At 45.0% G+C, this 16,105-nt stretch overlaps 1 protein-coding gene across 4 annotated transcripts in view; it reads right to left on the reverse strand.

Moving 5' to 3' along the window:
* ZNF236 (zinc finger protein 236) overlaps positions 1–16,105 on the reverse strand; it is a 190,086-nt gene that overhangs the window by 9,186 nt on the left and 164,795 nt on the right. For 3 of the 4 annotated variants that reach the window (XM_068119805.2, XM_068119804.2, XM_068119803.2), the window contains exons 28-30: positions 11,526–11,665; positions 9,238–9,339; positions 2,209–2,382 (exon numbers count right to left, since the gene is read on the reverse strand). In XM_068119805.2, the coding sequence (XP_067975906.2) occupies positions 2,209–2,382; positions 9,238–9,339; positions 11,526–11,665 (416 nt within the window). Of the gene's footprint in view, positions 1–2,208; positions 2,383–9,237; positions 9,340–11,520; positions 11,666–16,105 lie in introns of all 4 variants that reach the window. The other variant, XR_010984920.2, reaches the window with a different exon arrangement.

Raw genomic sequence — 16,105 nt, forward strand, 5'->3', positions numbered from 1 at the left:
TCAAATGTTATGTTCCAAACCTCTCCCTCTCTCACAGACAACATGCCCAACTTTTATTCACTCATACCAAATCACTCTTCGTCATACATGGTTATTTAAATTGTCACCCACCCTACCCAGTTGTACCCAACTGCTCCTGGACTCTTTTGCACCAGAAAAAGTGGAGAAGTTTCTGGAAAACCTCAACTCCGATTCTACAACTGGATACTGGACCTGCCACTGCATCAGCGCATGTGTCCTAAAAGCCTGCTCAGCTGCTCTTGCACATCCTCTACTCTTTTTACCCTATCATTTGCACAAGGTCATCTTCCATATTCCATAAAAAGGTGCAAAAACGGATCCCCTTAAATGCAGAACTATCAGCTTACTCCCATTCATCAGTAAGGGCATGGAATCCATCATCGCAGTTGATATGAAATCCTTCCTTTTCTGCAATAGCCTCGTCAGTTCAGGTAATTTCACTTTGGAGGCCATCAAGGTCAGCCATGACATGACACCAGGGACATCTCTCTGGACACATCTCGTGCTTTCGATATAGTCTGGCACTCCGCCTTGCTCCCAAAACTCTGACTATGGCATCCAAGGCCAACTCCACATATAGCTTACTGACTTCCTCTACTCTCGTAGCCAGCAAGTGGCTCTCAACGGAGTCCTTTCATCTCCCCTCCATGTTCAGGCTGGAGTGCCCCAAGGCAGTGTTGTGGGCGCAGTGCTATTCCTGATCTTCATCACTCTGACTCACTGGAAAATCCCGTTATGTATTTGCTGATGATTCCCACCCTCTGCCGTGACATCCCTCATCCCTCATCTTTCAAACAGGCTGCAGCCTCTTCCCTCTCTTAAAATCACAAGATGGTCAAACACTTGGAATATGTCTTTCAATCCTGACAAATCTCACACTATCATTATCTCTCTTGGAAAGGACCGTCTCGCAACCCCCATGCTCGTCCCCTGCCTATCTACTTTCTTAACATCCCCCTTAAGGGGATTTCAATCACTCCAAATCCAGGGTCTCATTATCAGCCATGACCTTATTTGGGCAAAACCACATTTCAAAGTTGGCCTCCAAAAGCAGCTACCAACTGGGCATCCTCTACCGTGCAAAGTCCTTCCTTGGCACACCTGAACTCCTATCCACTTGCAAGGCTTTCATCAGCAGCTTAATGCAATACTGTTCTCCATTCTGAGCTGGCATCCCTGCACAACTCGACACGGTGGAAACCAAGGCATTCAAGATTATTGGAATCTCCTGTGATGAAGCAGAGTCGATGTACCTATCACTTTCACATTGCAGACAGGTCGGTGGTCTCTCTTTTTTCTACAGACTTCTACTCTTGCACGCTCTGCTCTTTCCCCATGCCCCCCTTCCCTCAAGTTTCTGCAGAGTGCATGTGGTCCACAATGAACCCGCTTCTGGTGAAACTCGCAAAATCCAGAATCATTTGTACCTCTTTTTTCCAACCTGTAGAAGCAACTTCCACATTCTCTTCAATCCTATTCTTCCCTCCAGGTTTTCAAAACAATCATCTCAGACCAACCCCACCCCCCGTCCAAAACCATATTTTCTACAACCATTAATTCCACCCCTCCCCCCAACCACACCTTCCCCTATGCCAAGCCCACCTCCTTTCAAATTTCCAGTTTTTCCTTCCTGAGAGTTTGCTTCTATATCCATGTTGGACACCCCATGGATTCCTCTCCTACTCATTCCACCCACATTTATTTTGTCTAACTCTCCCTCTATTTTGTCCTTCATCCCTGCTGTTTGTGTTCTTCCCCTCTTTCTACTGTTCCTTGATCAGTTCTGTATTCTAGCTCTTCCACTAACCTGGAATTTGTATACAAAAAAACCCCTTAAAATAATTACATGGCAAAACATTCCCCACTGAGCTTGTGTGAAGATTTGCAATTTGACCCCAGACTAAAACCCAAGGCATCTCTTGCTCTACCTCTGAGCTATTACATCATCGGGGAAAAAATATCACAGAGATTCTCATGATATTGCAGATCTTTTGCAATGGCCGATGTCTGAAGTGACTGGCCACTGCAAAACCTAAACTGAATACGATTGCATATACATGCACACACAAACACTTTCATGATTTGCAAGTAAACAGTGCAGGGCACAAACAATGCCCCCTCACCTTTCCCCTTTGACTTTGAGACAATCCGCCAACATTACAAGACAACACACGGCATGCGACCTACCGTGAGATGTGCTGCTCTCTTGAAGCCCTTTCCACAGAGACGGCACATATGGACACTGTCTCTAATGGAAATTTCCCCAGGCTCCGAGCATGACAGTGCTTCAATACCACTTGACGATCCTTGACTGTCTCTCTCCTCTTCTTCATCCCCCATCACCCCAATAACCCTGCAATCCTGGGAATGGATAGCCAGAGGCTACATTCTGTACCTAACAGCATTTAAATATTATGCACAACTAAATGAAGGACATGATAATGAAAAGTACAACATACGAGTTCAGAATCACGAGGCTGGTCAATTTCCTTGAATCTAATGGATTTATAATTTCTAAAAACTGCTGTCATTGGGGAATGAAGAAAAGGATTTTAAAATAATAAAGAAGAGTGGACGATTAAATATTTAAAATTTAATGTAAAATAAACAAGTTTGAAAAAATTAACTTTTTTTTTTTTTTAATTGCTCATTGACAGGAAAATACTGCAACCAGGCTCAGTTGATATTGGCATCATCAGTACTAGTCTGTGAGACGTCGGTCTGAAAGCGTCAAGTTCGTGGCACCAATCGTGGCCGTACATTTTGATTTCATTATTTGATCAAGAAGCCATAACTAAAACCAATCCACAAGCATGATAATGTGGCAAATATTTAATAGTTTGGAAGGAATGTTGACCTTTTTCGCTCTCGTGCAGGTAGCACCTGGGTTGTGATGAGGCCTGAAAACCACCCAATTTTTACACTGACGCATAGGCACTACTGACCAATCAGAACTTGACTTTGAATCACGTCATTAAAACATGGTGGTTTCCCTAGACACACAATGATTGAAATTTTCCATCATCGGTGAATTATGTTTGTATATGCAAGTTGACATCTTTCATGTAGCTGACACGCAATCGGGAAATCTTAAGGGTTTCACTGAGTGTAGCTGGGTCAGAGTGCGCAATTTCGCTTCCAAGTGGAAAAGATGTTGGAGAAATCAGTCGAGCTGAAGTTGACGTCGCCAACCAAATCCATCCTTAAACTGGAAGGTACGTCTCTCTCTCTCTCTCTCTCTCTCTCTCTCTCTCTCTCTCTCTTTCTTTCTTTCTCTTTCTTTCTTTCTCTTTCTCTTTCTCTTTCTCTTTCTCTTTCTCTTTCTCTTTCTCTCTCTCTCTCTCTCTCTCTCTCTCTCTCTCTCTCTCTCTCTCTCTCTCTCTCTCTCTCTCTAAACTGCTGTTGCAGACAAACGCTGTTCTAGATGGCATTTCGCTACGGGCTACGCCATAAAAATAACCAAGCACAAGGAACTGAAAAATATGAGACTAGCAAAATATCAACTTGTTGAAACTTGATCCTAAAAAATAAAAAGTGAATACTTTGGGCACTGGGAGGACTCCCTCCCACCTTCTGAAACCTACGAGAGGAGATTACAACGAGAACAGCACTTGATAGAGCGCAAACCTTCGCCAGGCTGAACAGGCATGCGTACCTTAACCAAAACCTAATCGGCTTGTTCTTGTCACCTCCAGCTCATCCACCAAGTTTCAGTCATAATCCGTCTCATAACTTTTTGAGATACCCTGCTATGTATCGTTTTTGGCCCTATCTCCCAATGGTGAAGAATGACTGAAAAGTTATAGTATCCGAATAGAGATCCGGATCTTCAACAAAATCTAATCAATTCGGTCTTGTAATACACCCAACTTGTCCACCAGGTTTCGTCCAAATCCGTCCATAACTTCTTCTTGAGATATCCTGCTATATGCCGTTTTTGGCCCCATCTCCCAATGGTGAAGAATCGCTTTTAAAAATTGTCGGATCTAGATCCGTATTCAAATCTTCACGATAATTGAATCCATCCTTCCTTGTCACATGCGCAACCTCTCCACCACGTTTCGTCCAAATCCGTCCATAACTTTTTGAGATATCCTGCTATGTATCGTTTTTGACCCTATCTCCCAATGGTGAAGAAACACTTAAAAATTCGAGTAGCCGGATCCGAATCTGGATCTTCACCAAAATCTAATCATTTCACCCTTGTCACATACACTAACTACCTCTCTGCCAAATTTCGTCTGAATCCGTCCACAACTTTTTAAGACTTCTTGTTCACAGACAAACAGACAGACAGGGGTGAAACACATAACCTCCATCCACCTTCAGTGGCGGAGGTAAAAAGACTTCACAAGCCCATCATTATCGGAGATTGCTGAGCGTAAGGATAAAATAATTCAGGCGGGTCTAAAGCCCCACAAAATCGTGATTTATTTGAAAAAATAAAATTGCGTTTTCATGTTATCACTAAACCTTGGTGTGACACTGATTCTTAAAAAAAACAATTTTTTACTTATTTTAAGTGAAAAACAAGACAAATTTCAAAGTACAGAATTATGAGATCTTATCATTGCAAAAAAAAAATCCACTTCACATCCTTGTATGAAAAAATGCCCCATTAAGCAGCAAATGCAACTTCACTGAATTTCCTCGTAATAATCAGTTATCTGTAATGGCTTCCCTTTTAAAAGTCACCTTCCCAACACTTTGTGCCTAAATTACTTTGCCTTCCGAAAAGAGAATAGAGAATCGGGAATGAAGCGATGGGCAGGCAACCACTCATTGTATTCCATGCCAAACACTGCTTTGGCAGCACCTATCATTAATTTAGATTGAATGATTGGTATTCCATCTTACACATGCCTGAATGTGCATGAATGTGCATGAATGTATATATGTATGAATGCATTATAGTTTGCAAGGTGGTTCTTCGATTTTGTCATGCTGATCAAAATGCACACATGCATGGCTTCAACCCTCGACTATTCACATAACTGCTGGTCTCTATTGGTGTTTTTTTCTTTTCTTTTTCCTTCCAAGAGACTGAGCATCAAATGAAGCTATTCTCATTAACTTCATCATATTCATTCATTTTGTTACCTGTGCCAACCAAGGTGGACGGAGGTTATGTTTTCACCCCTGTATGTCTGTTTGTTTGTCTGTGAGTGGACAGGTTGGGTGTGTGACAAGGACGAATCGATTCGATTTTGGTGAAGATCTGAATATGGATTTGGATACGAGAATTATTTAATTTTAAAGTGATTCTTCACCATTGAGAGATCGGGCGAAAAGCGAGAAATATAACATGATATTTTCAAAGGTTGTGGATGAGCTATGACAAAACTTGGGATCAATTTTTTTTTTGTTGATTCTTCACCATTGGGTGTTATGGCCTACCAGGGGGAGGTATGCTCTCTACTGAGTGCCGTTCTAGTTTAGTGCTGTACTTACTGTTAAGTTGAGCCATTTCTCAAGCAAGTGTACCATAACCATTTCTTTAAAAGTGTACCTTTCTTTAAAACAGCTGTTCACCACCATCGCTTGTCTTCACCCATCCAAAACCTTGATCTTTTCTACCCCCGTAAATTCACCCCAGATCCATTCTCTACTGTTGTACTTGTGTGCTTCCTTCTCTCTCCCCACCTTGTCTACCGCTCCCTTTATCTTATGTTTTATGTGTTAGCTTGTCTTTTTGTGATTAATGTTAGCTCTTACACAAGCCTCGATCTTGTATACCAAAAAAAACCAAAAAAAAAACCCCCCTGTTGTTAATAATGCCCTGTTGAGCAGTTGCCTGCAGCCTGCAGGAATGGTGATGGGTAAGGGGTAATCTTTTTTTTTTTTTGCTTTTACAATTTGGCAAAAAAGGAGGCAGTTGTGGATATCTTGTGCAAGATGGAAGGCAGGACATCATTTATAGCATGAGGGACTTCCAAAACGGCAACCGAAGCTCAAGAAAAACAAAAACTTCCAACCATTTTCCGATGTAGCAATTCGGGACAAAAATATATGCAGAGGTGTGGTTTGAAAGCACAAAAATATGCAGGCAAGAGTTGCATTCATTGGTGAAGGTAGAGTGAGGCAAGACCAAGCGGTGCTGAGGTTGAGGCGAGGGAGGAAAGGCAGTGCTGAGGGTGGACTGACGGCAGAGAGTGGTGGGGGTGGGAAAGGATGTTTTCTGGTATTCTTCAAGGAATATGAAAGGGAAGAGAATTTATGTGGAGAACAATATATGTCAATCCATAGTCAATTTATAGTTATAATGGCAAAATCAGTAAGGTTCTGCGTTGAGGAAGCAACAGGAATCATTTCAGGGGCAAAGAGAGTGTTTCCAGAATGATGGCCGTGGGATTGACAGAAAGGGGCCAGCAAGGTCTGCGATGGAATAGAGGGAGGAACTCGGCCTTTTTAGAAGGGAAGAGAGTGGAGAGGTTAAAATGGAGGAAATGAAACTGATATTATTTTAAAAGTAGAAGAGAGTAGAAGAGAGACTACATCCAATGCTTCAAAACTCGTTATGATCTGCAAAATGATTCACAAAGAGAGCATGACCTTTGACCTGTTAAACCCAAAATTGAATCAGCCCATCTTTGCATCTCAGTCCATACTTGTGCCAAGGTTGGTTGAAATTTCTTCTGTGGTTCGCATATTATCGCGGTAACGGAAATCTGCTAACAAAAACGGAAATCAACGCGGGCATGCACAGACAATCCAAAAACATAATGATAATGCCTCCTCCGCCTTTGGCTAAAGAGGCATAAAATGATACGTGCTGCTTCCTTACTTTATGCTAAGCATAAAACATAAGCATAAGCATAAAATAAGGTTAAAAGAGCATTGCCAAACAATCAAATGTTGGTAACTTTTATGGGATGAATAGCTTCCTCCTCCATTGAAGTTCCTTGTAAGGAAACATATTATTATAGCAGATTCAGTCATGTTGGGCTAGCGGCTAGGGTGCCAGCTTAGGATCCTAGGATCCTGGGTTCGAATCCCGGTCGATCGCTGAATTAACGCCAGGGGGGTTGACTCAGCCTGTCATCCTTCCGAGGTCGGCTAATTGAGTACCAGTTCACTGGTAATTCCCTGCTTGTCGTAAAAGGCGACAAAAAGGGTTGGTGGCAGGAAGGGCATCCGGCCGTAAAACATTGCTTCAAAAAGGGGACCAAAAAAACAACAACAACCACGGTGCCCGAAAAAGGCCAACCCCCGCCTTGCGGGGAAAAATGGCCTCTAAACGGTGGTTTATTCAGTCGTGTAATGGTTAGAGCGTTTGGTCAGATTCTGGGAGGTCGGTGGTTTCAACACCGGCCAAGTCATACCAAAGACTTTTAAAAAAAGAAAAAAAAAGAAATGGTACGTGCTGCTTTCTTGCTGGGTGCTTAGTATATGGAAGATAGAGCACGGACTAACAAGCACAGGTCGGCGACCATCGCGCAGGCTTGATCAGTCCAATGGCCTCCTACTTTGTCGAAGGTCCTTGTAATCAAGAACATGAGTTTAAATAATAAGATGGAGGACCTTGAAGCTATAGCAGAGTGAGGAGTATGATAAAGCGACAGCAGGACAAGTTACATGGTTTAAGTACATGGTTTAATGTACAAGTACATGGTTTACATGTACATGGTTTGTACCTTGGTTTATACATGGTTTGTACATGTACATGTACAAGTACATGGTTTAATGAGAGAAATTAGAGGACAGGAAAAGAAGGCGACAAAATATATAGGTTATTGTTTTTTGTATACAAAGATTCAAGGCTCGTGGAAGAGCAAGTACACTGAACGGATCAGGATGTAACAGGACAATAGGAACAGCAGAGGGGGAAAGGAGACACCAACAGCAATGTTGAAGGGAGAGACATGGGTGTGGGGAGGAATGGGGAGGGGGAGGGAGAGGGTAGAATTATGCATGGGGTGGACAACGTGAACACAAAAGGAAAATCCCAGGAAGGAAAAACTGGAAAGGTGGAAGAAGTGTTGACGGTTGGGGGTGTTAACGAGGGTAGAAAAGATCATGTTTTTGGATGGGGGTAGGGGGAGTTGGGAGGGGGCGATCTGAGATGGTGGTGAACATCTGTCTTGAAGACCTGGAGAGAACAATGAGATTGAAGAGAACGTGGAAGATGGTTCCACTGGCAGGGAAAAAAAGAGGAACGAATGAGTGGAGTTGGGGCAATGATCCTAGATTTAGGTAGTTTACACAGAAGGGGGTTGATGGTGGACCGTGCGAGCCCTACAGAAACTTGGGGGAGGGGGAGGGGGACAAAGCACGGAAAGAGCAAAGGATGCAATACCAAAAAGGAGGCAGTAGAAGACGGAGAGACAACTGACCTGTCTGCGATGGGAAGTGAAAAGCCCATAGAATCAGCTTCAGTGCAAATATTCCAATGATCTTAAAAGGCCTTTGTTTCCACGGCGTCAAGCTCAGCAAGATGCGAGACAGGAGGGGAGCCAGCCCAGAGGTAAGAACAGTACTTCATCAAGCTGCGGATGAAGGCCTGGAAGGTGTATAGAAATTCAGATGCAACAAGGAAGGACTTTGTACGACGAAGGATGCCCTGTCGGCAACTGGCATTGTAGGCCAACTTTGAAATGTGGTTTCCCCAAGAAAGATTTTGAGACCCAGGAGTTTGAATGACTGAACTTCCTAAAGAGAATAATTAAGAAAGTAGATGGGAGAGGAGGCTCCCTCCTGGGGGTTGGGAAGTTAAGAGTAGTACAATGAGAGTGAAAAATAGAGTTCTTGATGTACAGTGTGACACCACCACCAGAACAGAGATTAGCTCCATCAAACTGGAGGAGACAGGGTGGGGGAGGGGGGGGAGAGGGAAGGGAGCTGGACAGGGGAGAGTACATGGGAGGGGGATGGGAGAGATGGGATGGGCGGGACAGGGGGAGAAGATGGGAGGGGCAGGACGGGGTTGGGGTTGGGACGAGGGGAAGCTGAGAGGGGACAGGATGAGGGGTAAGAAGACAGGTAGCAGGATGAAGGAGGAGCCAAGAGGAGGGAGGATTAAGGTAGCACACAAAGCCAATTGAGACTGGAATTAAAACCAAAATGGGAAAAATTGCTGGATTAAAATGATGAAATAAAACCCCCCAAAACAGGAGTTAAATGGTTATCATTTTTGTCAAGGTGGTACATCAACAAATGTAATATAATTTCCTAATCAAGCTAAGTATGTGACTGTTCCCAATACACCTCAATACATACCTGGTAATCTGGTGTTGTAATGCCAGGTTGATGGTCAACAAACATGATATGCTGGTTGTTGTCCTGGCCTTGTCCAGCTAGCATCGACCCAAATTGCTGCCCCTAGCAGATGCAAAGAAGCCTTTCAGGAAGTTGTGGGACATATGCACTGATAGTTTTCCTCATAAATGATGAGTCACAAGAGTAATCACAAGTGAATGCATGACCACAAAGAAAGCTCAATCACATGCATTCAAATAGAATCTGAGACAAACTTTCACATGCCAATATGGTTAGAGTTAACCACCTTTAGAGGCCATTTTTCCAAGCAAAGCGGGGGTTGGCCTTTTTCGGGAACCGTGGTTGTTGTTGTTTTCGGTCCCCTTTTTGAAGCAATGTTTTACGGCTGGATGCCCTTCCTGACGCCAACCCTTTTTGCCGCCTTTAACGACAAACAGGGAATTACCAGTGAACTGGTACTCAATTAGCCGACCTCGGAAGGATGACAGGCTGAGTCAACCCCCCTGGCGTTAATTCAGCAATCGACCGGGATTCGAACCCAGGATCCTTGGATCCTAAGCCGGCACCCTAGCCGCTAGCAGAGTTAAGAACCAATAAATAATGGTATGATCACTGAGTGGATCTGACCCAGATAAAAGCAAAGGATGAATCTGGTTTAATGATTTGCATGCAACCAAAGGTCATGCAAAAAAGCGTGACCACCGAGGGTGGACGGAGGTTATGTGTTCACCCCTGTCTGTTTGTCTGTCTGCCTGTGCTATCTCAAAAAGTTACGGACAGATTATGACAAAACCAGGTGGATGAGTTTCGTAGATGACAAGTACAAGCCGATTTGACTTTGGTTCAGGTCCGGATGCAGATCCGGCCTATCAATGGGATACAAAGCATAAACTGTTCAGCCTTGGAGGTATGAGCTCTACCGAGTGCCATTATAGTTTCAACTAATGGAGGATTTCCTAAAATACTTCACAAGAGATTGTAAAAGGTGATTATAACACGTCTATGTATCGGGATATATGAAAATTCTCGTAATGGGATCCGGATTCGAATTTTCATAAAAATTGAATCAATTCGTCCTTGTCACTCACTCAACCTGTCCACCAAGTTTCGTTCAAATCTATCCAAAGCTTTTTGAAATATTGTGTTCCATATCGGTTTTAGCCGTTGTTATTGTTATAGCATATTATTTGCGTTATAGCATATTGTTTGTCGTTGAAGGCGGCAAAAAGGGTTGGCGTCAGGAAGGGCATCCGGCCGTAAAACATTGCTTCAAAAAGGGGACCAAAAAAACAACAACTACCACGGTCCCCGAAAAGGCCAACCCCCGCTTTGCGGGGAAAAATGGCCTCTAAACGGTGGTTTTGGTTTTGGTTTGGTATATCGGTTTTAGCCTTACCACCCAATGGTGAGGAATCACTTAAAATATTCTCAGGTTCAGATCAGGATTTGAATCTTCACCAAAATTGAATAAATTCTTCCTTATCAAACAGCTAATCTGCCCACTTCATTTTGTCCGAATCTGTCCAAAACGTTTTGATATATCATGCTCACAGACAAGCAAACAGGGGTGAATACATAACCCCTGTCCAGCTTCGGTGGCAGAGGTGATAAAGCAACAGGAAACCCAATACTATGCTCAAACTCAGGAACCACCAAGCATGAACCACTTTCCTTCCCAAATTAGTGTCTTTGCCCTGTATGTGATATAATTACAAGCTCCTCCATACACCTTGCAGTACTGTAAGGTTAGCAGGATGGTGTAGAGGTATGCACACTCGACTCTTGAGCTGCCTAGCCTAGGTTCTAATCTCGAACGGGCGTTGCACTGTCATTTTGGTGTCTTAGACGGAGGGGGGTGGGGGGTGGGGGGGGGAAGGAGGCGGGTATCAGTGTGTGTATGTGTATGTGTGTCGTCCCTCAAAAGACTTTAAACGAAGCATCCCATTTGTTAGCATTAGTTAATCGACATTAAAGACGCCATGGTGTCTTTCACAAAGAGTAGGTGAGCTATCGCCAGCACCTTGGCCAAATTCCTTCCATAATTACAGGGGGCACTGCATCAGCAACACAGCGATGTTCCCAAGCAATGATGCAAAACACAGCAGACACAGGCTGCATACAAATTGTGTGAATGAGGAACACTGAAAAAAAGTGTTAATGCCAAAATTGTTTTGTAAAGAATTCAATAGCAGCAACCACAATGCCAGTGTCATCTTTCAATTTTCCATGCAGCCAACAATGTCATGCAAAAGTAAAGCAAGAAAAAGTTATACATATATTTACCTCACCTGTGTTAGATTCTGAGTCACTGGATCGAGGCTACCTGAAAGCTCCTCCGTCAGTGTTAGAGTCACTGTTTCGGAGCCAACAGGGATGGCAGGATCGGATGGTGCTTGCGTTGTTAAGCCTTGCGTTGTCGTGGTCAGACCTAACCAGCCCAGGACAAAGCACAATAGTTCATCACCCTTGGGGAATTGACTGCAATGTTAGCACGCAGATTACATAAAAGTGCACCACTCAGGACAAATAACACCAGTTTCCTCACGGTTGGTGTTCTCCTCCTTTTCACGTTATAAGGGGTGATGTCCGGTGGCAGAAGCTCCTACCCTGCCCATAACACTCCTCTACTCCCCTGTCCTCAGCCAACTCTGTCCACTCTCCAACCACCCCCATCTTACCGATATCCCTCTGAATTTCACACAATGGTCACGTTGTAAAATAAAATTTCAAGGTTTGAATCATGAACATAGCGCCTAAAACTGAAAAATTAAAATGCCAAACCAAAGTTTAAAAAAGAAGAATATTCAGTTTGTTTGAAAGGTGAAAATGCGCTCCATTTGGTGCTAAGAGTTGTTAATGTTGTCCGAGTTAACCCTTTTCCTTGCATCTCTTTACTATTCGAAGCGCAAAGCGAATTACGTGGAATGTATTTTACACACGAGCACAAGCTATCCTGTTATATTGTGGTTGGAGGTGAAAGCTTTAGCTGGGTAATTCAACCTTTGTGCGCTTCCACAACACATTGTGTTTGGTTACGGTTATCAGCTCCACCACCAAAGGTGGATGCAGGTTATGTTTCACCCCTGTCTGTCTGTCTGTCTGTCTGTGAGCAGGACATCTCAAAAAGTTATGGATGGATTTGGACGAAACTTGGTGGAATGGTTGTTGGCGAGCGGCAATTCCCCAAAAAGTGTATTATTTCAAGAGTTTAAATGGCCCCCTACAAACACCCACATAATCTACCATTTGACAGCTTAGTGTCTCCCATCAAAGTGAGGTATGATGTGGAGCTGTCAAGTGGTGCAGTTTTTGTGGAGTGAGGGTCAAACAAGCTCACTCGAAAATAAAAGTTCATATAAAGGGGCGCCAATTTGATTCATACACCTGCATGAATAAGTAAATGTATTTTATTTGTCAGATGTAGGGCGCCCCTTTATATGAATTTTTCTAGAGCATTACTTGGTTCCTCCTGAGAACACAAGGGTATTCCAGCATGCACATGGGATTTTTTTGAATGCCCCTTCTTTTGTATAGTTTGCCACATGGCACACACCATATAAAGGGGCCTTTTCTATGCCCCTGGCATTTTCCCCAATAAGGCATCATAGAAAACATGATCTTGGTGTCTAAAGCACGACTGACCAATTATTATTGAGGAAATTCACAAGTAACGCTTGTTGGAAGATCGATTGAGAAACTTTTTCCATGGAAGTACTGGGCATCCGCCAATCACCTGCTACCGTTTGCAAGCAGATTTAGATCCAGCCCAACATTCCCGTTCCGCAGCTTTGACCATGTTATCCTGGTCATATCTATCAAAGACTTCGCCAACATGTCAGCTTTCAAAAATCCTGTTGAGTTGTCTGAGATATGTTGTTGCTTGAGCATCAAATGAATGGAATTTGTCACCTGCCATCGTTTGAATGACAGCTTTGGCGTCCATAATGTACACAGCGGCTGCTTTGATATTTTTGGGTTGTTCAGACGCCTTCTCGATGCCCCAGTTCAGCTTTGTTTATTTTCCTCATTGTACCATCAGCATGGAAAAGGGACATAGGACATCTTTCTTGTTGTTGCACTATCTGTGGACTGTTCCTGCAATTTTACCAGAGCCATCGAATGAAACGTATTCTTTCCATCTCGTGACCGTATTCTGTGACCACTTGGGCTATACTGGCAGGAGCTTTGCTCCTGGTAGGTCTTAACTATCCAGGCAGGTCAATGGGTAGGAGCCAGACCAAGAGTAGTCACACATTTTTCTGGGGGTAGGAAAAAGTTTGTTTTTTTTGATCAGCCTGGTCTAGTCACCCCGAGAGGGTGTTTGGATATGGACACCTAGCAGGGCTAAAACAAGACCTGTCAAAGGGTGGAGGAGGTCCCTGTGAGCCAACTGCCATCCATATCTGGTGCCCAACTGTGTCTGCGGACGTTCTCCTGCAGTCGGGTTACCTCTTTCCAGGAGGTTGGTGGCAGGATTTGCACTTCGGCCACTATAAAAACATGTCATGCCGCAACACGCACAAAGAACACAACGAAAAAAAACCCACTCTGTGGGAGTACCTCCTGTGCAACTGCCTTGCACCGGATGACGGGACTGGGGCAAAGCCTTCGGGACCCCCACTCTTTGATAATAGGAGGAAAAGCACGGGGTAATTTTCCTGGGTTGGGTTGTGGAGGTGCGTGTAGGGGTAGTGCTGAGGTGTCGTCCACCAGACGATGGTCTGAGGGTTAACCTGAAGCGGTCCCTTCGGGTGGGTGCCTGTAACATTCTCACTCTAAGAGAGGATGATCACCTGTCTCTGCTATCATCTGAGCTCCAGCGTTTGAACATCAGTGTTGCAGCACTCTCTGAGGTGCGGAGGCCGGATAGTGGTGAGATCATGGTGGGTGGCTACACCTACTACTGGTCTTGTCGCTTTGACGGTTACCATGCCCAAGGAGTTGCTATAGCTGTGTCCAATAAGCTGACTCCCATGATAATCAAGGCAACACTGGTCAACGAGCGTATGAGACGGAGGATTCCTCACTCCTTGGGTGTCATTTCCCTGGTCTCTGTATATGCTCCGACTGAGGAAAGTGATCTCACTGTGAAGGAGGCATTCCACACCACGCTCGAGTCTGTGGTTGATCAGTGCCCCAGGAGAGATACTCTTCAGGTTTTGGGGGATTTCAATGCATCGACTGGCACTGATAGGGATGGTTATGAGGCATGTGTTGGTCCCCATGGATCTGGGACTATGAACGAGAACAGCACTAAGTTCCTTGGCTTTGCAAGAAGTCATGGACTTAGGGTGGTGGGCTCATGGTTTCAGCACCCACAGCCTCATCGCTGGACTTGGTATTCCAATGCCGGTGGTGTGGCGAAGGAGACTGACCATGTGCTCATTGATGGTCGATGGCGGATGCTCCAGAACTGCAGGGTCTACCGGAGTGCTCAGTTTCTCAACACTGACCACAGGCTTGTTGTAGCAACTCTGAAGTTGCAGCCCAAATTCAAGAGAATGCTATCATCCCAGCCTAGGCTGGATGTGGGCAAGCTCAAGGAGGAGGGGTAGCTGAGGCGTTTGCGAGCAGGTTGAGTGGGGTTTTGGGGGGGGTCTAGATGCTTCTGGGGATCCTGAGGAGTTGTGGAGTGCCTTCAAGACCACCATCGTTGATGCTCCCGGTGGCTGTCTTGGAACCCACAGTCAGGCGAACAATAACTTTGTCTCTCAGGGGACGCTCAATACCATCGACCAGAGTCGCAGGTCCAGGTTTGATGGCAGAGCTGAACTGTTCCGGGAGCTGAGGTGTAAAACTATAAGTTCGCTGTGGGCAGACAAGGATGCCTATGTGCAAGGAATCTGTGATAGGGAAGAGCATCACTTGTGGACATGTGATTCTCGTCCTGCTTACAGAGGAATCCATGCATTGCATTCCTCTAAGCCTGTCCCTAGGTGTACTGCGGTTAGAGCAGAGGGTGGTGGCCTCGAAAGAGGAATCTGACGTGAAGGCCCGCTGGGCCGGTTACTTTGAGCGGCTGTACCAGGCTGGCCCACCGGCTGTTGAATTGGATGACAGGGGTGTTGCTATCCCAAATTAACTGTGAACCGCCTTCACTTGTGGAAATAGGCAGGCGGCAGTGAACCGGTTGAAAGGGGGCAAAGCTCCTGGGATTTGTGGCATCCATGCTGAGCTTCTCAAGGCTGGTGGAAATGCCGTACTAGAGTCGTTGCATGCAGTTCTGTGCTCTGTTTGGAATACAGGTATTATCCCATCTGATTGGAAGAGGGGCCTTGTTGTCCCACTCTGGAAAGGGAAGGGTGATCACCAGGACTGCAGCAACTACCAAGGGGTGACCCTACTCTCGGTGCCGGGCAAGGTCTTTGCTTGGATAATTCTTGAGAGGGTTCGCCACCATCTGCCCGAGCACCAGTGACCAGAGCAGTCGGGCTTTACACCAGAGGTCAACGATTGACCGTATCCTTGCGCCTCAGGTCCTCACCGAACGCAAGCGAGAGTTTCATCAGGGGCTGCTTGCAGCCTATGTTGATCTCCGCAAAGCGTTCGATTCGTTGAATCGGGATGCCCTCTGGAGGATTCTTGGTCTTCTTAGAGTGCCACCAACGCTGATCAATCTGATCTCTCAACTATACTCTGGTACTGAGAGTGCTGTGAGGTGTGGTGGCTCCATGGTACTGAGAGAATTTCCAGTTGTTACTGGAGTTCAGCAGGGGTGTGTACTGGCTCCCACACTCTTCAGCACTTGTATGGACTGGATTCTGGGGAGGATGTCAGATAGGTCAGGATGCGATGCATTGTTTGAGAGTGTCAATATCTCTGACCTTGATTTCGCAGGTGATGCAGACATCTTTGCGGAGACGCTGGA

This window comes from Myxine glutinosa, chromosome 6 (genome assembly GCF_964187855.1).
Source record: "Myxine glutinosa chromosome 6, kmMyxGlut1.1, whole genome shotgun sequence".
Taxonomy (NCBI): Eukaryota; Metazoa; Chordata; class Myxini; order Myxiniformes; family Myxinidae; genus Myxine; species Myxine glutinosa.